General features: G+C 38.4%; 1 protein-coding gene across 5 annotated transcripts in view; it reads left to right on the top strand.

Moving 5' to 3' along the window:
* The window catches only part of EML5 (EMAP like 5), a 155,442-nt gene that overhangs the window by 28,973 nt on the left and 102,790 nt on the right, over positions 1–23,679 (top strand). For all 5 annotated transcript variants that reach the window (XM_042252835.2, XM_042252834.2, XM_060418474.1 and 2 more), the window contains exons 3-7: positions 5,296–5,394; positions 7,203–7,271; positions 8,151–8,336; positions 11,079–11,214; positions 12,888–13,089. In XM_042252835.2, coding sequence (XP_042108769.1) covers positions 5,296–5,394; positions 7,203–7,271; positions 8,151–8,336; positions 11,079–11,214; positions 12,888–13,089 — 692 coding nt within the window. The remainder of the gene's footprint in view (positions 1–5,295; positions 5,395–7,202; positions 7,272–8,150; positions 8,337–11,078; positions 11,215–12,887; positions 13,090–23,679) is intronic.

Here is a 23,679-nt window from a genome sequence, read left to right as displayed (position 1 = left end):
ATTCTCTTTCGGGATTACTGCATCGTGACTTTAACTCCTGTACCACTTGACAGTGGCCCCAGCTTCTCTCCGCAACTCCATATGATGCAGCGATTTAGTCACTAAGTCATGTCCGATTCTTGTGACCCCGTGGACTGTGGCCTCCCAGGCACCTCCGTCCATGGGATTTTCCCGGCAAGAGTGCTGGAGTGGGTGCCATTTCCTTCCCCAACTCCATATAGCCTCCTTGACTGTCATATAGACATACCATTTATCACATGTGTACAACTGGATTCTCTTTATTCTCACTCTTTAAAAAACAAAACTCATTCTTTCTCCTGGCTCTGGCTACTTCTCTAGTCTTGTCTTCTGCCACTTCCCAGCAGGCAGCTCTTCCCCTCAGCCACATCAAAGTACTAGCTCTTTCCTGAAAGCACCATTATCTCATCTTGGTATGCTTTGGTCTGAAATACATTTTGTTTTACTTTTCTGCCCAGCTGTCTCTTATTCTGTCTTCTAAGATATGGTTCAAGCTTTACTTTCACTGGAAAACTTTACGCACACCTGTGAGAAAGGACAATAAGGTTCAAAATAATAGAAATCTAAGAGGGCAGTATTTGCTTGGTTGTTTCTATCTCCGACTCTGTGCGACCCCATAGACGGCAGTCCACCAGGCTCCTCTGTCCCTGGGATTCTCCAGGCAAGAACACTGGAGTGGGTTGCCATTCCTTCGCCAATGCATGAGAGTGAAAAGTGAAAGTGAAGTCGCTCAGTCATGTCCAATTCTTCACGACCCCATGGCTTGCGGCCCACCAGGCTCCTCCATCCGTGGGATTTTCCAGGCAAGAATACTGGAGTGGGGTGCCATCTGCGGTTAGGGAGGTTGATTTGGGCCATGCAGTGTTTATTAGAGCCACAGAGGAAGTGCTCCCAGGTCTACTTTGTCACTACCTGTACAGAGCTAGATGCTCTGGGGCCCTGCTGAGGGTATGGGCGGGCTACAGTCCATGGGGTTGAAAAGAGTCAGACACGACTGGTGACTGAGCGCAAATCCCATCCATGGGATTTTCCAGGCAAGAGTAGTGGGGTGGGCTGCTACTTCCTTTCTTCTCCAGGGCATCATCCCAACCCAGAGATCGAACCCAAATCTCTGGCATCTCCTGAGTTGGCAGGTGGATTCTTTACCACTTAGCCACTTGGGAAGCCTGGAGTTATAAGTTTACAGTTGTGGTTCACTGTGTGTAATCAGCTTAGTCAGAGGGAAGAGGCACTGATAAGATGCCCACTGCCTTGCTGACTGTTCCTTACTTTATACTTGTCTTATAAAATTTTAATCTTTACATAGTGTGCTATAGCAAGAGGTAGAGATTTTTGTTTTAGCTCAACATATGCAGGTACTCTCTAGTTCCAAAATACTAAGGACTCTTAAGAGGAACAAGTTGTCTCTTCTAGTTCACTTGAAATTTCTGCTACTGTGACTTGATGGAGAGCCAGATACAAACTGTATTCTGTGTCTTTTTATGTAAGTCATTCATTCTTTCCATTTGGGGACTTAAATAATAATTCTGCTTTGCAGAAACTTTCTAACTAGGTACTCAATAGCATTTTTCATTCAGATGGGGGAGCCTGGTGGGCTGCCGTCTATGGGTTCGCACAGAGTCGGACACGACTGAAGTGACTTAGCAGCTTAGCAGCAGCAAGCATATGCCAAGCACTCTTCTAACTTATCTATATGTGTTAATTCTCATATTAACCCTAAGGTTTTATTCTATTCTCCTGACTTAAGAGGAACCTAAGGTATAGAGAGGCTAAGTAATTGCTCAGATCACTTGCTATTGGGAATCCAGTCAGGGACAGAGATGGAACTGGCGTTCAAACCTGGGCAGACTCTGTGCTCTAAACCTGAGACCGGCAAAGCTGTCGATAACAAGTCAGTAAATATTTTAAGCTTGTGAGCATACGGTCTCTATCACAGCTACTCCAGCTCCGCGTTAGAATGAAAGCTGTCATAGACAGCTTGTAAAGGAATAGGTGTGGCTGTGTTCCAGTAAAACTGTTTATTAAAACTGTTTATTAAAACAGGGTGCAAGTCCGAGGGTTGTAATTTTCTTACCTCTGCTTTTAAACCAGTGTAAGTATGTGTTGTGAGTTTGTCCCTGTGACTTTTTTTTTTAACCCTTCAGTTACTTAGAATTGTATTGATAGTTGCCAGATATTTGGAGAATTTTCTGTGTAACTTTCTGTTATTCTGATTGAATTTTGTCTTTGAATTATGTCAGAGAACATACTGTGTATTTTAATTATTTTAAATTTATTTAGGCGTATTTTGTAATTCAAACTTTTGCTGTCTTCCTGTGGGCTCCTGTGCACTTTAAAAATATGTATTCTGCTGTTTCTTTTTTTCCTTCTGTTTATTATGCTATTGTTGTCATTTATTTTACAGCTCTCATTTTCATTCATTTTACATGCTCTGTAAACTCTGTAATAACTGTTATTATGTTTGCCTTAAACAGTTTTCAAAGAAAATTTAAAAAGTCTTTTTTATTTACCATTTGGGTACTCTTCATTCATATATGTAAATTAAGTCTCTCCTTGATATCATTTTCTTTCTGCCTGAAGAAATTTCCATTATCATATCTTATAGTGCAGCTTTGTTGATGATGGATTTTCTCAAAATAAAGTAAAAAAATATTTTGACCCAAGGTTTGAATATTTTTGGTAGGTATATAATTCTATGTTGATGTTTTTTTCCCCTTCAGCACTTTAGAGAGGCTATTAATTGTGATTTGATGTGCATAAAATCAGATGAGAAGCCTAGGGTAGTTTTTAAATCTTTGTTTCTGCACACCAAAATTGTCTCTTTTTTGGCCACGGGTTCAACAGTTTGATGACCATGTGTGTTAATGTGTTTTTTCTGTGTGTGAGATTATTCTGCTTGAATCTTGACTATCTCAGATTTGTGGATTTGTTTTTTTTTTTAAATCAAATGTAGGATGTTTTGTGGAGAAGGCAATGGCACCCTACTCCAGTACTCTTGCCTAGAAAATCCCATGGATGGAGGAGCCTGGTAGGCTGCAGTCCATGGCGTTGCAGTGAGTCGGACATGACTGAGCAACTTCCCTTTCACTTTTCATTTTCCTGCATTGGAGAAGGAAATGGCAACCCACTCCAGTGTTCTTGCCTGGAGAATCCCAGGGACGGGAGCCTGGTGGGCTGCCATCTATGGGTTCGCACAGAGTCAGACACGACTGAAGCGACTCAGCAGCAGCAGCAGTAGAGCAGCTTTTCTCTAGGACTCCTAGTTAAACTTCAGCACTCTGATGTGATGCTCCTGGAATCTCTGCCAAATATACACTGAATTCGAAGATGCATCCCCATTCTTGCTGTTGGGAGTCTGGAAACCCTGGCTCTCTGTATCTCTGGTAATTGTTTGGCTTTAGCTCCCCAGCAATTGTTCTTTTTTCAGAAGTGTTCTTTGCATGGCCTCGTGAATTTCACCCTGTGCACACAAAGATTGGTGTTCTCCGGGCACCTGTAGACAGATTTTCTAGAGTTCTTTCTCTGCCCGCAAACTGTAGCAATCCTGGCCTCTCTGAACTCCAGGCTCCATATTCTCAAATCAGCAAATCTTCTGGGCTCTATTTGGATTCCACCTTTCTGTGCTATAGTCTGTAAATCGCCTCCTAGATGAAGGCTAGGGCAACTGCAGAATAGACCTTGTTTGCTTCCCCCTCATTCAGGGTTTATACTGCTTCACTTCCTATTAAAAATGTCCAAAAACACTTGTTTTATGTATTTTGTATGGTTTTCTAGTTGTTTATGGCAGGGGGGCAAGTTCAGACCCTGATACTCTCTCATGACTGAAACGTCATCTCTCATGTTTCTTAATCTCTGTCATACTTCCCATCTCACCATCCCCTTTTCAACTCTTTGTCTCTTCATCTCCCTCTCATCGCCTATGTAACTTCCACTGAGTTTTAAATCTTATTTATTTTTCATTTCTAGAAATTCTGTTTGTATCCTTAAATTTGCTGGGATGCTTTTTGTAATCTTCCATTCTTTCCCCATATGAAGATATTTGGAAGGCTTAAATTTTTATTTCTCTGCTCACATAAGTAGAGATACTCTCTAGTTCCCAAATACCTACTCTGTGCACATAAGTAGAAAAATAAAATCTAAGGCTTCCAAATGTCTTCATATGGGGAAAGAATGGAAGATTACAAAGAGCATCCCAGCAAATTTAAGGAAGCAAACAGAATTTCTAGAAATGAAAAATAAACATAATTAAAAACTTCAATGTCTGATGCTTTTCAAGGTTGATTTTGCTGTTTTTAGTAGCTTGCTGATTCTCACTTATGGTCCCTTATTTCCTCTGGTTGTCGGGTATGAGGTTGTGTGTTTTATTTTTATTGAATTACTAATTGTAGGAATTCTTTGAGGGATGGATTACAGGACCAGTCCTCCACATAGAATTTGTATTTGCCTGTGCGCCATTGTTGAAAATGCTTAAAAACTCTGCAGTCTTTAGGACCACTCTGAATGAAAGTTTTCACTTGAAGGATTCACGATCAGTGTGGATTTAGACCCTCCAACCATGTGAAGGTCACTGTGGCCACACACTTTGAAGGAGGTTTTCTCCTCCATTGTGCATTGCTGCCCCCCTCTTTGAAAAGGGATGGTTTCTTGTTCTCTCTTACTCTGAGGAGTTCACTGCTTTAGCCAAAGGTCTGCGATTCAATTCCCTGCCTTGGGCAGGCCCTAAAGTTTATCTTCTATTCGTCTTCAGCCTGCAGAACAAAAATCAGGCTTCCCAGAGTTAGCTGATAACTTTAGAACTGAGTGGGCATAGGAGCTCTCCTACTTCTAGGATTCCCACAGAAAATCACTTTGGTTTTGTTCTCTCTTAATTCCTTGGCGGCTTGAAAGTGCATTTAAAGAAGATGTGTTTACATTTTATCTAGCAATTTTAGCTTTTAGCAGGAGGTGTATAATAGGGTGTTTTGTCAGTCCTGCTGGTAGGCTACAGTCCATGGGGTTGCAAGAGTCAGACATGACTTAGTGACTCTACCACCACCACCACCGTTAGAAATGGAAGTCTTTCTTCTGTTTCTTAATGGGAAAAGCTACACATATATCAAAATATTAATAAGATGAAACACATCCAGCCTTTCTGTGAGGTCTATAAAATATGTGTATAAGTTTTGATGTTTGTAATAGCCATGAGTAGTATTTGTTTGCCATTTATAATTTGGTTCATTTTGTATTTGTTTGCTTTTTTATTTCCCTTTCCCTCCGGACTTCTTAACCATAACTCAGCGCTTGGTTTCAGTTGGACTTGATTCAAAGAATGCAGTTTGTGTTTGGGACTGGAAAAGAGGGAAAATGTTATCTATGGCTCCAGGTCACACAGATAGAGTAAGTATTCTGCCTTGGAGTTTCTAAAGGGTATTGGGTGGGAAGAAGCCAGAGGAAGGTCAGGGGATTTTATGTTTCTGTGTTTTGTTGTTGTTATTGTCAGTTGTTAGTATGTAATTAAAAATTTAAAGTATAGTTGAAAGTACTGATACAATTTTAGAATGCATATATGTGTTGTAATACTCAAAAACATAACTTGATATGTAGTTTTAGCATAAAACCTTTAATCCAGTGTTTGCTTCGGCAAAAATGATGAGTTTTAAGTTGTCGAGACCTAAATTTAAAAATTGAATGGGTCATGCCTAGGCTCTATTTATTATTTAGTTTGGTTTATCATTGATTTGTTATAAAAGTATTATAGTTAGAGTAAATAATATTGTGTGTGTAAATTTGAAATTATGTTAGAGACCTAACATTTTTCACTTTGGAAACTTGTTAAAAATGTATTCCTTATTCCATGTTGTATGAAATTAACATAATGAATATATTATAGTCAGCTTTTTAATTAAATATTATAGTACTTTTATAAAAATACATCAAAAATTTTGTCATAAACTCTTAAAAATGTCTGATTTTTTTTGGTGTATAGTAAAATCCTAACCTGAACTAGCATAGGAGCTATAGTCATTGATTCTATTTGGGGCTAATCTATGAATCAGTAAAAGTTGTATACAAATTTTTGTATGCATTTATATTTTGGAAGATAAACTTGGTTTTGGCATATTCTCAGAGAGGTCTGTTATATGCAAACAATTTAGATAATTATTAGAGTGTTAGGTGCATTTTATTATACAGTTATATATTCTGACTTACTTAGATCAAAGCATTTCACACATTAGTACTTTGGACTTAATAAATAGACTGATTAAAAGTATTTTTAAAGGTTCTTTTAAAGGTACTTTAAAAAGTATTTTAAAGTATGTTTTTCATTTAATTTGTATTATGGTGAGTTGCTAAATGTTTATTTTTAAGATGTGTTCTTTCTTCATTGTCACTAAAAACTATCACTTTGGAAATTTTTGGAGGTGGTAGCATATTAGGTGATTATGCAGGCAGTTGTCAAAGAAACATGGTGAAGACTACCGTAGAGCAGTATTGTCTTTTCTGCTATAAAATTTTTTTTCAAATATTAAGTTTTCTTTTATTTATTGTTAAAGTTCATATTTCTAATGCATATTTTATTTCATCTGGGTTTTTTCTTGTTTGATTTAGTAACAAAGATTTGTTTGTTTATCTTATGGAGTCTTAGAAATTAAGTCTGGAGATTTCCAAAATTTATACAGTAATGAAAATTTAAACAACGTAAAAAACTGGAAACAGAATTTTTACTGTGAAATAAATATTTGGATCCTTTATATAAGTAGTTCTGTGTGATAGAAAGCTGCAAAAATGTTCTCTTATTTTTATTTCTAGCTGCGAAAGTGTTAAGTATATGTTCTGTTCATTATCTTTCCTCTGTAGAATTTATGCAGGTACCTGCCTCATGCCCTAGTTCTGTTGAATCATTCTTGTTATTTATAGACCAAAATTTTTTTTTAATTAAAAATAGAGGTGTTAATTCTCACTCCAGTAGTTGTTTCATATGGTTCATAGAAACTAAGAAATAGTTTTGTTTTGTTTTGCTACTTTATTTCTGATAGGATTTTTTAAATTTCTGATAGAAATGTAAAATTCTGATTTTTATTTATTGAGGAATATTGTTTTCTGATATGTAGACTTTTGGGCTATTTGGGCTTTTGGACAGGACTCTTAAATGATTCTCAGAATAAGTGTCTTAACAGTGAATCTGATATATATTTTTTTTACAGATATTTGATATTTCTTGGGATTTATACCAGCCAAATAAACTTGTCAGCTGTGGTGTAAAACATATCAAGGTACTGAAAGAGTCTTACTTATAATAGTCATGATTACTTATTCTCTGCTGCCAAGCACACATCACACTGCAATTTACACACACACACACACACACGTGCGCGCGTGTAAAATTAGAAGCCTCAAAGGACAAAAGATTGTGACTTATCCATTCAAATAGCTAATGAATGCTCTCATCAATGAAACTTAATGATATTTAAATTTAAAAGCTTCATGATCTCTGTGCATAAGTATAGCTTGTTCTCTTCCTTTCAGTAAGTCCCAATTTCAGTCTGTTATTTTCTTCTAAATCAGTGATTATCAACTTCGGCTGCATATTAAAATCATCTGGGGGAAAATTAAAGCATAGTATACCCTAACTCCCACTGAGATGTACTGAGGGAGAATCTCTGGAGAGTGAAGCCCAGGTATTCAAATGATTCTGATGCTCAGCAGGAGTTAAGAACCGTTGTTCTAGAATCCAACTCAGTGCTCTGCTATAGAGTGACCACTGGGCAGATGTGGCTCTTGAGCATTTGAAATACCAAGGTGACTAAAGAAATTAATATTAGCTTCACTTTCATTGGTAACCTATTCCCAACTTTTTAATCTAAGTTTATGTAGTTTTTTTCTCCCAGAAAACTAAGGGAAATAGCATATTTTAAAAAATATTCCAGTTCAGCCCCCTTTATTCTTACAGTAAGGATCGAAACCAGTGGTTTATCTGCTGTGATGTAGCTAACGACCGCACTAGGTTAAGGAAGTGGACACTGAATGCTGTTGAATCATAAGGGAATTTCACGGGTGGTTTCTTGTCTCCCGTGCTGACATAGCATCAAAGTACTGGAAATATTTATATTATGAGCCTTCTGTGGTAATTTGATTATACTCTGTACTTTTAGTTCTGGAGTTTATGTGGAAATGCTCTGACCCCAAAACGAGGGGTCTTTGGGAAGACTGGTGACCTTCAGACCATCTTGTGCCTGGCCTGTGCAAGGGATGAATTAACATATTCTGGCGCACTCAATGGGGATATATATGTTTGGAAAGGAATCAATCTTATACGAACAATACAAGGAGCTCATACTGTAAGTATATTTAAATATTTTGAATACTTTTAGGTATTAATTACTTACTTCCTTGTCTTAGAATGAAAAGTTCCATAATAGCAGACATTCTAGTCAATTCAGTTACTTGAAAACTGCTATTACAATTGAATTAATTTGTCTGTTTGTTTTCAAGATTTCAATGAAGAAACATTGTGCAGTTAAACTAGTATAATTAGTATTTTGTTCAAACCATTGTTTTATTATGGTGTCCTTTTCATTATTGGAATAAAACTAGTGCTTTTGTGGCTAATTTACCAGTGGGAAATTTGGGGATAGTTCTAGAATAATATTAATTTTTCAATTTTAATATCATTGATTAAGTGAGTGACAAAGAAATTTTTGTACTTCATGAGATTTTCATATAATAAATTACCAAACCAGGAAAAAAGATCTCTTGTTAAAACCTTTTAGTGATTTTTCAGAAAGAATCTCACAGACGTAGAGAATGAACTTACAGGGGGAAGAATGAGAGAGGAGATAGTTAGGGAGTTGGGAAGGACATGTATACACTGCTGCGTTTAAAATGGGTAACCAAAAAAAATAAAAAAAGTTAAAAAATGGGTAACCACCAGGACCTGCTGTGGCACATGGAACTCTGCTTAATGCTGTGTGGCAACCTGAATGGGAGGGGAGTTTGGGGGAGAATGGATGCATGTCCTTTTGCTCTTCACCTGAAGCTATCACAGCATTGTTAATCAGCTATACCCCAATACAAGATGAAATTTTAAAAAAAGAAAACCTTTCAGTGTTTTTTGATTTGGTCCTTTTAGCAGTTGGGTCCCTCACATAGTGAAGGGAACTAGGGGGCATAGAGCCGCCATATTGTTATCAGGAGCATCTCAAGTAGAAAAGCTATTAAACATATAAACATGAGAGCTTCCCAGGTGGCATAGTGGTAAAGAATCCACCTGCCAGTGCAGGATATACTAGAGACGTGGGTTCAGTCGCAGGGTCAGGAAGATCCCCTGGAGAAAGAAATGGCAACCTGCTCCAGTGTTCTTGCCTGGGAAATCCCATGGACAGAAGAGTCTGGTGGACTACAGTCCATAGGGTTGCAAAGAGTCAGACATGACTGAGCACACACACACATATTAATATGAATTGCTATTAAATATATAAAATATTTCATGTTAAGTATACTTAAGAACTGCTTAGAGCAGGTATTGCTTTCAGCAAAATGTCTGAAGACCAGAAATAGCAGATTCTAGCGAAAAGTTGTGGCATTTCACATTTTGTACCATCAGTATAAAAATACCAGTTTGTTTCTCATAGTCATTAGCCCAGGACGTGATCACTATTGTAAATTTTTGCTTATCTTCTGGGTGAAAAATATTAACTGTTTGTTCTAATTTTCTTTCCCAGTTTGTTCCTCATAGTCATTAGCCCAGGACATGATCACTATTATAAATTTTTGCTTATCTTCTAGGTGAAAAATATTAACTATTTGTTTTAATTTTCTTTCCCATCGATTTGTGAAATTTCTTATATTTACTGGCTACAGTTGACCCTTAAACAACGTAGGTTTGAACCTCAAGGGTCCACTTGTATGGGGATGATTTTCAGTGGTAAATACTGCATGTGTGCGCGTGTGCGTGCACGCTTACGCTCAGTTGTGTGTTATCTTCCAGAGTTTGCCCAAGCCCATGTCCATTGAGTTGACGGTGCCATCCAACTATCTCCTCCTCTGTCCCCCTCTTCTCCCGCCTTCAGTCTCTCCCAGCATCAGGGTCTCTTCCAGTGACTCGGCTCTTCACATATGTGACCCAAGTATTGGAGTTTCAGCTTCAGCATCAGTCCTTCCATTGAATATTCAGGATTGATTTCCTTTAGGGTTGACTGGTTTGATCTCCTTGTAGTCCAAAGGACTGTGAAGAGTCTTCTCCAACACTACAGTTCGAAAGCACCAGCTCTTTGGCTCTCAGCTTTCTTTATGGGCCAACTCTCACATCCACGCATGACTACTGGAGAAACCGTAGCTCTGTAGTACTACACAGTTTGTGGTTGGTTAGATTCACAGATACTGTGGAACTGCAGATATGGAGAAATCTTGGATGTGGAGGTTCACTTCTAAGTTATACTAGAATTTTTGACTCCACAAAACTCCTGCATTGTTCAAGGGTCAACTGTACTTGAATTTCCTTTTCTATTAATCGACTTTACTTATCCTTTGCTCTTTTTTTGGGGTTATTGTTGTTGTTGGGTTTTATTTTGTTTATTTGTGTGTTAGTCATACACATTGACATATACATACACATTTTGACAGTCATACACATTGCAGATATTTCCCCAGTCTGTTTGTTTCTACTTATGATATCTTTTCTCATATGAAAAATTTAAAAATTTTCCTTTATGGCTTGTGGACAGCTGCCATAAAGGTCTTTCACAGCCCAAAGTTCCATAAGTGTTCTTTTGACTCTTTTCTAACATATTTGTTTTATTTTTTAAAGTTAGAATTTTGTCTGTATATTTTGGTTTTGTCTGATTGATTTTTGTATATGTTATAGGTTTAACTTCATTTTCTCTTATATCATTAAATACCGCTTTGGTCACATATGAGTTCCTGTATGTACTTAGATCTGTTTCTGGATTATCATCTGTATCTTCTGATGCGTTCGACGGCTCTTTTGCTGTGTCGAGAAGTTTTATGTGGATTTCTACTGTCACATGTAGTGTATTTTCTTAAAAGCAAATATTGTTAAATTATTTTATTCCCTCTTCTAGGCAGGAATTTTTAGCATGAATGCTTGTGAAGAAGGCTTTGCTACTGGTGGCAGAGATGGCTGTATTCGTCTTTGGGATTTAACTTTTAAACCAATTACTGTGATTGATCTCAGGGAAACAGACCAGGGGTACAAAGGTAATAGCAAAGCAGTTATCTCATTATTGGTAGATTCCAGCTAGACCAAGGGCTGCCTCTTTCTTTCAGTAAACTTAAAGCATGTTTATAAATATAAATGAGGCTTACGTTTGTTCCTTCATACTGGATACATTTAATTAAAATCCTTCTGCTAATGAGAAATTTTGCCTGAAGACTGTGTAAGTTTACTGTTATGACAAAGATTCCAGCTATAATGGGACCCACAGAGAGATGTGATAAGTACTTACTTTGGTAACCTTAAATTTTGGAAATATTTTGCTATTTGAATGCTGAATGTAACTTTAGCAAATAAACTGTTGAAAATAGTGTGTTGAGAGTTAGAGGAACTTTTGTTTAAGATTGTGTAAGTGCGTGTATGTGTGTTTTTCCTCCATCCAAATTTGTCAGCAACCAGGATATAATTTTTTCTTTGGAGGATTTTTAAAAATTGATGTAATAAAACAGTCTTTCACTACAAAAGTAAACATATTACCCACTAGTGTTATATTATAAGAGTAGGATTGGAAGTACACAGGTCTATATTTATGCCATATTTTAGTCAGTTATTAGACATGTGACCTTGGGCTGCATACCATCATCTGTAAAATGAGAAAAATAGCTCAGAGGATTAAATGAGCTAATATATGTAAAAATTTTAGAAGAGTGTCTGGTACATAATGATCATCCAATAAATGTTAGCTATTATATTGTTTTCATGAGTTTTGCTGAGCACTTTTGTACTGTAAAGTTTATAAAATAATTTGACACTTTTTCTTATTTGATTCTCATAACATTGTAAGTTACACAGTAGCTCATTGTTGACCATACTATCTAGATGAGGAAACTGAGGGAAATACCAGCTTTCCTGAGGTTGCAAAAAGGATTGTATACAGAAAAAGTATAAATCTTTCTTCTTAATGATTTTATGAGCACATTGAAGAAGTAAAATATAGACACATAAAAATCAGATTATTCTAAGAGAAAAATAAAACAATTCTATGGTAGTAGTTGGAGAAAGCAATGGCACCCCACTCACTGTTCTTGCCTGGCAAATCCCAGGGTCGGGGGAGCCTGGTGAGCTACCGTCTATGGGGTTGCACAGAGTCGGACACGACTGCAGCGACTTAGCAGCAGCAGCAGCAGCATGGTGGTAGTTATAGGCTTCCCTAGTGGCTCAGATGGTAAAGAATCCACCTGCAATGTGGGAGACGTGGGCTCAATCCCTGGGTTGAGAAGATCCCCTGGAGGAGGGCATAGCAACCTTTTGCAATATTCTTACCTGGAGAATCCCCATGGACAAAGGAGCCTGATGCACTACAGCCCATGGGGCTGCAGAGTTGAACACGACTGAGCGACTAAGCACATGAGGGTAGCCCCATGTGGATGGCATGCACTGTGTTAGAAGATGCTGACTGAGGAAGTAGTCGGGCTATGACTGATGTTGTCTAATGAGGAAGAAGAGCGTATGTCCTGAAGGATGGGTAGAAACTGGGTATATAAAAAGAAATATTTCACATAGAAAACAATATGGATAAATTAAGAAAATGTGTGGGTCCAAGATTCCTTGTATCTTACACCTCAGGTATAAAAGATACAAAAATTAATAGGGGTTTAGGCAGATTAGCATTCCGTTATTACAGTACTAATCTTAAGTACAATTCCATTTTGACTAGGTTTGTCTGTGAGGAGTGTGTGTTGGCGAGGAGACCACATTCTAGTTGGAACACAGGATGGCGAAATTTTTGAAATTGTGGTTCATGAAAGAAACAAGCCTTTCCTAATTATGCAAGGGCATTGTGAAGGCGAGCTGTGGGCACTTGCTGTCCATCCTACTAAACCTTTGGCCGTGACTGGAAGCGATGACCGTTCAGTCAGGTGAGCAAATCACAGGGTAATTGCATAGGCTGTACTTTGTCCTTAGAGCAGCAGAAGAAAAACTTAAAAAAAAAAAAAAAACACCTTAGTTTTCAATTTTATCAGCAACAAATGAACATAACGGGTGCCAACAGGGTATAGAATTAACAACTATTTATAAGATTTGGGTTTTTCTCTTAAAAGCCTAAGTTGGAGTTTGTTTCATATAAAAATATACAGAACTACCTCCTCTTTTAACAGCTGTATACTTTCCCCTGTGTACTGTAGTTTATTCAGCTAAACTGTCATTTGGTGGAAGTTTAGGTTCTTACAGTTTTACACTTCTAAATGCAGTGCTTGCAGTGAATATCATTGTACCTTTGCCGTTTAGTCCATGTGTAAATAAGAATATTTCTGTGATAAATTCTTATTTGTGCCAGAGTCCAGCTCCAGCAGCCAGGGATTCAACCTGAAGGGATGGGCGGTGTCGGCGAGAAACTGAGGCAGCCTCTCAGTTTTTTTGGCCTGACTGTTTATTTCAAGCTTATGATTCTCTTTTATACTTTTACAAAAGCATTAGATCGGAGGTTTGATATTTTTAGTTCCCATTGACCCAGATTTATTTTTCTCCAAAAATCATTGTTGCCCCTCAAAAGGAATTCCTTCCTCAGCGATTCTCTTATCTACTTTTTCTCATGTGTCCTTGTGCATACACCGTAACTCATGCTAATGTCTGGGCTGCACAGCACATTCCTCAGTTTAATTCTTATCTTTCTAAGTCCTATTTGCCCCTAGTAGCCTAAGCTCACTATTTCTAAGAAAGGGCTTCTACCTAATAATATCCCTAAAGTCCCTAATTTCTATAAGCCATAGTAGAATATTGTAACATTACAGCAATCCTTAAATCTTTAGCTTCTAACTATTTTAATTATTCCTAAGCCCTAAATTCAGCAAACTCCATTGCCATAAATACTTTTCTCACAAATGGGCTTCAGATAGCAATCCTTCCCATGGCCTCAAGCTGCGGCCTGTGTGCTCACCCTGGAACACTTGTTTGTAAAAGTTCTTGAACAAATGTCAGTGATTAACTTTATGAATTATTCTTTGAGCACAGCTGCAGAAGGCTTTATGCCTTCTCATGCTCCTCTCAAAAAAAATAAGCACCTTAAGATTCTCTTCAGTCAACTTAACTGAGGAAAGGAAAAAACAAGTCAGAATCACAAAACCTAACTCCTTCATTCCGGGTCCGTGCCTACGGAACAAAGGGAGGGGGTTTAGGGCCGTGCCTCTATTTTGTCAGTAATGCCTAACGCGGCTCCTGACATATTAGTGTTCAAAAGATACATTCATTTTAAATTTTAATGAATAGTGCCTTACACAGAGGCAATAACAATTTACACACCTATCAGCAATGTGTGACAGAGCCTTTTCTCTCACACTCTTGCCAGCACTAATCACCCCGAACTGTGACAAATGATACCTTGTTATGTTTTAAAAATACGCTTTTCTCTCATATTGAGGGATCTTGAGTATGTTTTCGTATGTTTAGAGGACATTTATATTTCCTTTTCTTTGACTTGTTTGTTTAAGCTCTTTGCATGTTTTCTCTTAGTTCATTGGTCTTTTTCTAATTATTTTACTGTAGGGTCTAATACCTGTCTATATATGAAAGCAGCAATTAGCCTTTTGTCTATGACAGTAGTTTTTAAAGTGTGATTCCTAGACCAGCAGCATCAACATTACAAGGGAACTAGTAAGCAATGCAAATTTATCATGCCTTATACAGGACCTTGTATAAGGAATCCACCAATTTAGGATTTTCTAGACACTAAAGTTTGAGAAGCACTGATCAGTGATATCAGTTGAGATACTTTTCCTACTTTGATTTTGTCTTTTGTCCCCATTTCATCTGTATTAATATTTCCATTTGTATCTCTGAAAGATAACTCTAAACACCACCACAATACTGTTATCACTGTATTCCTTTTGCTTCTTAGAATTAGACTTATAATAAGGTCCATTTATTGCAATTGTTAATATGTCCTTTAAATCTCTTTTATTCTATAGCTTCCCTTCTTCCCTTTATGATTTTTCTCTTTACGTTTATTTGTTGAAGAAACTTAATATTTGCCCTCTAGAGTTCTCCACATTCTGGATTTGAATACCTATAGTATATTTTAATGCATTCCCTCTTCCCTGTATTCTGCAAACTGATAGTTAGATCTAGAGTTTGATGAGATGCAGCTAGGAATTTTCACTCAGAATATTTCCTAGGTAGTAATGTGTGTCCTTGTTTAATGGTAGTATGTAGTCTCCTTTTTGCCATATTTGCAGCCATTGATGGTTGTTATCTAGATCAGTACTTCTCAAACTTTTAAAAAATTGTTGCTCTCCTAATGAGACTTTTAGGACATTGCTCCCCCTAATTGCGCTCCTTCCCTATAAAATTTTAGTACCACAAAAAATTATATGTATGAATGTATATGTTATTGAGTTTCAAGTAGTGATATTCTAACTCTATCATTCATTATTCATTTTTTAGCTACCATGTTTGTATAAAAAGAATTTCTCCTCATTAACTGTTTGATTATCCTAGATAAAATTTGCACAGGATAAGCAGAAAAGTACATAATTCTTTAATATTTACAAGTAAAAAATACTTGGTTCCACAGAATTCTTTCTATGGCCTATGCACACATCTTGCCATTTTTTTGTGCAGTGTAGATATCTTTCTCCTTTATTTTTAGCAGCTCTTTACGTATTATGGATATTAAACCTTTGGAATGTAAGTTGCAAATACTTTTCACCACCTTGTTACTTGCTTCTTTATTATGCTTAGATCTTTTGTCATGAAAAAGTTTTTGTTGTTATTTTGTTTTATGCATCTGGATTTATCAACATTTTCTTTTATGACTTCTGAGTTTTCTAGCATAGAGAAATCCTCCCTAAGGTTAAAAAGTTTTCTAGTATATTCTTCTAGTGTGTTAGTGGGTTTATTTTTTATGTTTAACTCCTAATCTTTGTAAAATTTACTGTAGTGTAAGAAGTGAGATGGAGATGCAACCTGATTCTTTCCAGGTAACTACTGATATTTTAAGTGGTATGTTAATCAACCATGCCACTTACTGTCTTTGTGCTGCTTGGTTTTATATAGACAGAAGATGCCATAGCCCTGCCCACATGGAAATTTGGTGTGGGGTTCCACTTTACCCACACGGTTTGCTAGGAGTTCCTTCCAGTTTAGGAGGACAGCTGGTACTGGCTGCTTTCATAAAAAGGGCAGGTGATCCTTTAAAAAGTAATTGTGTTACCTGAAAACTGGGTTCACCTCTTGGTGGGCGCCAAACCAAAAGACACAGTCAAACCAAAGATCGAGAGAAGAAAGGCTGTATTACTACCTGCAACAAGTAAGAACACCAGGATCTTTCCCAAACTAGTGTCTCCCTGAATAGCAAAATTTTTAATTGGAAAGTGTTATAGGGCAAGTCAGGATTTTTAGCTTCTGTTCCTGACAGAAACTCAGAACCAACAATGGTTAAATCCACTGGAGAAAATGAGGTTCACTGTTAACATGATTGGTTCTGAAAGACACGATTCAAGATTGTGTGTGTGTGTGCAAAATTGTGAAAAGATAGTACAGTGAATAATCATAAGGCTTCAAACAGCTTGACTTTTTATAGGCTTTATAATTTGTCTATAAGCCATTCCCCCCTACATATTTTTTACCCCAGTGTGATTCCACTTGACGTTGTGCTGGATGACTGCTTTCTCACTAGTGTCTTTGAAAATATTCTAGCCTGTAGTTATTCCATGTAAACTACTCATAAAAGCTAATTCTTTATCACTTCAAACTTGGCATTGACTCCTCAAATAAACCACTTAGTAGTAACAGTAACATTTGTTGCCTTATCAAAACTCTAGGAAAACCACTTAAAAGTATTTGCCTTGTTTTTAATCAACTGTTAGTGTTATTCCCAAACCCTCAACTCTGTAAGCAACTGTTCTCACCCAAAGGCTAATTGTCTTAAACAAATTTATTTTTTCTGGACAGATTTCTTTAGCTGCAACAATTCAAAATGATTTAGTTAATCCATTACCAATAAGCAACTTTCTTTGCTTGTCTAAAAAATGAGCCACTTGGTTTTTTTTTACTTTCTTAGTAGGTTTTTTCAAGCAAAACCTCATTTTAATTTTTGAATGTGGAAAGAAATTCTGCTACAATGAGATTTTAAATTTTCTAATTTTTCTGACCATTGCTTTCCTGTGAGTTGAAAATATCATGATAAGTGCTTAGTCTGGTAATGTTAATGTACCTTTGTACTCTTTTAGGATAGCTATAATATCGCTGAATAATAAACATAATGCTCTACCATCTAATTCAGTAGTTGTGTAATCCACACTCCACTGTGCCTTAAAACACAACATTCAGACTTTTCTCTTTTTTCTTTCTTGTTACGACGTGATGGGTATGTATTGGAAATAAAAATAATAAAATGCCATGATGTCACAATACACATAGTTGAGATTCTGTCAGGTTTTAATAGTGTCGGTGTAATCTGTAATGCCTCAAAGGAGCAGCACGAGGTGATGCGTGCCACCGTCTACCGTCTGTTCTGTAAGCATTCGACTCTGCCTCTGCCGTATGAGAGCAGCCACAGGCAGTATGAACACAGAGCAGGGTAGCTATGTTCCCAGAAAACTTGATCTGTAGACACTGAAGTCTGAGTCTGAATTTCATATAATTTTCTCATGACTCAAAATGTGATCCTTTGATAATTTTTTTCAAACACTTACAAATGTAAAAACAAGGGGGATCAAGATGGCACAGTAGGAAGATGTGGAGCTCACTTCCCCTCCACAAATACATCAAAAATACATCTACATATGGAAGCATTCTCACAGAAAACTAATTGGAAACTGGCAGAACTCCTGTACAACCAGAGCTGCAAGAAAGATCCTCATGTGACTTGGTAGGATGGAAATAAAAGTATCAGGTTGGAACCTGCACCCCTGGGAGGGATTTGAAAGGATTCAGTCTGCATGGGAGGACCTAGCCCTGGAGAGCGAGCAGGCTGAGCCACAAGCTGGCTGTACCAGGTCTAGGGTCCAGTGCAGAGAAGATAAGCCCCCTTGCTTTCTGGGAGAGCCATTGGGACAGACAGAGGCCTCAAGTCTAGACTTCACTTTGAAGGAGTGTGCACACACTGACTTGCCAGTAGCCAAGATGGAGAGAGCTTTGCGCTGGTGGCTGCTACCACACCCACACTCTCCAGTCGGAGTGGAGCACACTGGCCCTGCTCACTCCACCACAGCCTGGCACAAGACCTAGGCCAGCCAGGCCCTGGGAAACGACAGAGACAGACCACGGGGCTTAGGGTGGCGGCGACTATTGTCTTCACACGCAGGAGCATGCAGCCGTTGGCCTCCTAGCAGCGTTCCCTGGTGCCACCCACTGCACACTGCAGATTCGTGCTCGACCTGGGGCAGACAGATCCTGGGCAAAGACTGCCACTGAGGCAGCCCAGATCTCTGGCAGCAGTGCAGCCCCTCAGTTCCTGCAGCCACAACACCCTGACACCCAGCCTCAGCCTGTTCGGCCCCACAGCCTTATACCAGATCTGGGCCGAAAGTAATAGAGGCAGGGATGTAATCTCAGCCTGCTTCTAAACAGAGCCATGGACTCCTGCACAGGGTGCATGTAGGTCCTCTGAGTGCACAAGCATCGCTTGCTTCCCACTCGCTTCCTTGGGGCAGGGCACATGCTCAAGGGCAGCAGGGCACATGCTCAAGGGCAGCAGAGCCTTGTCACACCCAATCATCAGGGCTTCTACTCCAGCAGCGGAGAAGGCAGTCTTGTCCCTGACAGAGCGGCAGTAGCCGCGGAGCAGAGAGGAAGTCCTGCTATACTCCTTGAACAGGCTTTAGATCCTCCAGCACCTCTGCCTCCCCATCAAGGGGATAATGGCTAGCATACCCTGGGAAGAGATGTGACTGGCATTCATACCAAAACCAACCCTCGCACCAAAGGCATTGGACACACATAGTCTACACAGGGACACTCACACATAAAAACATCTTAAAAACAGCTCTATAAGATTATAGTAGAAAACAATTTCTTCTAAATTTATAGAGACAGAGTGGGAGGGAGGCTCTAGGGGGAGGAGAGATATATTTGTATAATTATGACTGATCCACATTGTACAGCAGAAACCAGCACAGTATTATAAAGCAATTACCCTCCAATTAAAAAATAAATTTAAAAAAGAAAGTTAAGTAAAATGAAAAGGCAGAGGAACTACTCCCAATTAAAAGAACAAGAGAAATTCCCTGAAAGATTACAAATAATGAAACAGAGCTCACCAGTCTACCAGATCCCAAGTAGAAAAAGGTAAAATAAAAATGCTAAATTAATTAGAAAAGATTATTGATAGGAATGCAGATCACTGTAACAAGGAATTAAAAACCGTAAAGATGAACCAGTCAAAAATAGACAACACAAAAATAGATAAGTCAGTTACTGAGATAAAAACCAATCTGCTGCTGCTGCTGCTACTAAGTCACTCCAGTTGTGTCCAACTCTGTGCCATCCCATGGACGGCCACCCACCAGGCTCCCCCGTCCCTGGGATTCTACAGGCAAGAACACTGGAGTGGGTTGCCATTTTCTTCTCCAATGCATGAAAGTGAAAGTGAAGTCACTCAGTCGTGTCTGACTCTTAGTGACCCTATGGACTGTAGCTTACCAGGCTCCTGCGTCCATGGGAGTTTCCAGGCAAGAGTACTGGAGTGGGTCGCCAGTGCCTTCTCAGAAAGCAATCTAGAAGCAACAAATAGCTGACTAAATGACACAGAAGGATGAAGAAGTGATCTGAAAGATAGAATAATGGACATCATCCAATCAGAACAGCAGACAGAAAGACAAAATGAAAAAAAGAGCAATATATGAGACCTATAGGATAAAGAGAAATGTGCCAGCCTATGCATAATAGGAGTTCCAGAAGGAGAAATGAGAGAAGGAGATAAAAAATGTATTTGAAGATATTAGAGCTAAAAACTTCTCAAACCTAAAGAAAAAACAGGTATACAGATACAGGAAGAACAGAGGGTCCCAAGTGAAATGAATTCAAACAAACCCACACCTAGACATATCATAATTAAAATGACAAAAGTTAAAGAGAGGATTCTAAATAGAGCAAGAGAAAAAAAGAGTCCATTACAAGGGAAGCTCCATAAAGCTAACAGCTGATTTCTTTGTGAACACTTTTCAGGCCAGAATGGAATGACATGGATTCAAAATCCTGAAAGGGAAAAAAACCCTGCAACCTAGGATACTCTGTCCAGCAAGATTATCATTTAGAATAGGAGAGATAAAGAATTTTAAGACAAAGAAGACTTGGGCAATACTGCACCTATCCTGAAAGAAATATTGAAGGATATTCTGTAAGCAGAAAAGAATCAAAAATCTGTATGAAAGGGAAAAATCACAATAAGAAAGGCAAATGTATAGTAAGGATTGAAGGTCACTTAAATAAACCACATGTAAATTTTAAAACAGTTTAAAAATTATAGAAGTGATTATAATAAACAGTAAAAGGATAAGTATGAAGATGTAAAATAAGACATCAGATATCAAAATCTCAAAATGTCAGAGGGGAGTTATAAAAATGTGAATCTTACAGAATGTATTTGAACTTGAATGATGCTGATATAGTTATGAGTTAATATACTTGAAAAGTCAAAAATATATAATAGGTTCATAAAAACCAAAGAGGAAGGAACTCAAGGGTACCACAAAAGAAAATCATAAAGCCACAAAAGGAAAAACAAAAAGGGAAGAAATGAAGAACTACATAAATCACTGGAAAATTGATTAAAATGGCAATAAGTACATACTTATCAATAATTACTTTTAATGTCAGTTCAGTTTAGTCGTGTCTGACTCTTTGTGACTCCATGGACTGCAGCGCACCAGGCTTCCCTGTCCATCACCAACTCCCAGAGCTTGCTCAAACTCACGTCTATTGAGTTGGTGATGCCATCCAACCATCTCATCATCTGTCACCCCCTTCTCCAGCCTTCACTCTTTCCCAGCATCAGGGTCTTTTCTAAGGAGTTAGTTCTTTACATCAGGTGGCCAAAATATTGGAGCTTCAGCCTCAGTCCTTCCAGTGAATATTCAGGACTGATTTCCTTTAGGATGGACTGGTTGGATCTCCTTGCAGTCCAAGGGACTCTCAAGAGTCTTCTCCAACACCACAGTTCAAAAGCATCAATTCTTTAGTGCTCAGCTTTCTTCACAGTCCAACTCTCACATCCATACATGACCACTGGAAAAACCATAGCTTTGACTAGATGGATCTTTGTCGGCAAAGCGATGTCTGTTTTTTAACATGCTGTCTGGGTTGGTCATAAGTTTTCTTCCAAGGAGCAAACTTCTTTTAATTTCATGGCTGCAGTCACCATCTGCAGTGATTTTGGAGCCCCTCAAATAAAGTCTCTCACTGTTTCCACTGTTTCCCCATCTGTTTGCAATGAAGTTTTGAGACCAGATGCCATGATCTTCGTTTTTTGACTGTTGAGTTTTAAGCCAACTTTTTCACTCTCCTCTTTCACTTTCATCAAGAGGCTGTTTAGTTCTTCTTCACTTTCTGCCACAAGGGTGGTATCATCTGCGTATCTGAGGTTATTGATATTTCTCCCGGCCATCTTGATTCCTGCTTGTGCTTCATCTAGCCAGCATTCCGTATTTTTGCATAATGTCAGTGGACTAAATACTCTGATTGAAAGACAGAGTGGCAGATTGGATTTTTAAAAAAGAATCTCCAATATACTGCCTACAGAAGACTCACTTCAGGGCAAAAAACAAAGAGAATGAAAAATGTGAAGGGAAGGGAAAAGATATTTCATGCAAATTGGAAACAGCAAGAAAGTGGGGATAGCAATACTCATATCAGACAAAATAAACTTTAAAACAAAGGCCATAAAGAAAGACAAAGGAGGACACCATATAGTAATAAAGAAATCAATGTCAGAGGAGAATATTACACTTGTTAGCATATATGTGCCCAACATGTGCATGTGTGGGAAGCTCCAGACGTGTCTGACCCTTTGTGACCCTATGGACTGTAACCTGCCAGGCTCCTCTGTCCATGGGATTTCTCCACACAAGAATACTGGAGTGGGTTGCCATGCCCTCCTCCAGGGGATTCTCCCAACCCAGAAATAGAACCCACGTCTCTTACGTCTCCTGCATTGATAGGTGGGTTCTTCACCACTAGTACCCAATATAGGAGCATCTAAATATATAAAACAAATGCAGACATGAAGGGAGACATTTACAGTAATTTAATAATAGTAGGCTTTGACACTCCACTGACATCAGTGGACAAATCATCCAGACAAAAAACTAATAAGGCAACAGAAGTTTTAAATTACACAGTAGATCAGTTGGACTTAATTGATATCCAATTAAGGAAGAAAAAAAAAAAGGCTGGAATACCCTTCTATTTCAGTTGTGCTTGAAACATTGTCTGGGATGGATCACATACTAGGTCAAAAAACAAGCCTTAGCAATTTTAAGATAATAGAAATTATTTCAAGCATCTTTTCTGACCACAACAGTATAAAACTGGGAGTCAGCCATAGAACAAAAAACTGGAAAAGAACAACCACTTGGAAACTAGTGTGAGTGAGTAAAAGTCGCTCAGTCTTGTCCGACTCTTTGTGACCCCATGGACTTTACAGCCCATGGAGTTCTTCGGGCCAGAATCCTGGGATACTGGGATAGGTAGCCTTTCCCTTCTCCAGGAGATCTTCCCAACCCAGGGATCGAACCCAGGTCTCCCACACTGCAGGTGGATTATATGAGCTGAGCGAGCCACCAGGGCAGCCCCAGGCTGGTAGATCCCAAGACCAAATAGCATGCTATTAAAAAATAGATGTGTTGATGAAATCAAAGAAGAAATCATAGAGTGAGTTAGACACATGCAAAGGCAAGAACACTGGAGTGGGTTGCCATTTCCTTCTCCAGTGCGTAAAAGTGAAAGGGAAGTCGCTCAGTCGTGTCCGACTCTTCGCGACCCCATGGATCGCAGCTTACCAGGTTCCTCCGTCCATGGGATTTTCCAGGCAAGAGTGCTGGAGTGGGGTGCCATCGCCTTTTCCGAAAAGTGAAAATACAACTTTACAAATCGATGGATGCAGCAAAAACAGCTTTGGAAGGGAGATTTATAGTGAGAGAGGCCTTCCTCAAGAAACAAGAAAATTTCAAGCAACCTAACCTACTACCTAAAAGAATTAGAAAGAGAAGAACAAGCAAAACCCAGAGTAAGCAGAAGGAAGGAAACAGTAAAGACCAAATAGGAAATAGAGAATATTTTTTAAAAGAGAAAAAATCAATAAAACCAAGAGCTGATATTTTGAAAAGATGAACAGATGGACAAACCTCTGGTCAGACTCACCAAGAAGAAAAGAGAAAGGACCCAACCAAACAAAATAAGAAATGAAAAAGAGGAAAAAATAACTGATACCACAGAAATACAAAAAAAAAAAAGTTGTTACTGCATACTATGAACAGTTATATGCCAACAAACTGCACAACCTAGAAATGGAT

This window comes from Ovis aries, chromosome 7, assembly GCF_016772045.2.
Source record: "Ovis aries strain OAR_USU_Benz2616 breed Rambouillet chromosome 7, ARS-UI_Ramb_v3.0, whole genome shotgun sequence".
Taxonomy (NCBI): domain Eukaryota; kingdom Metazoa; phylum Chordata; class Mammalia; order Artiodactyla; family Bovidae; genus Ovis; species Ovis aries.
This window is presented reverse-complemented; position numbering and strand designations above follow the sequence as displayed.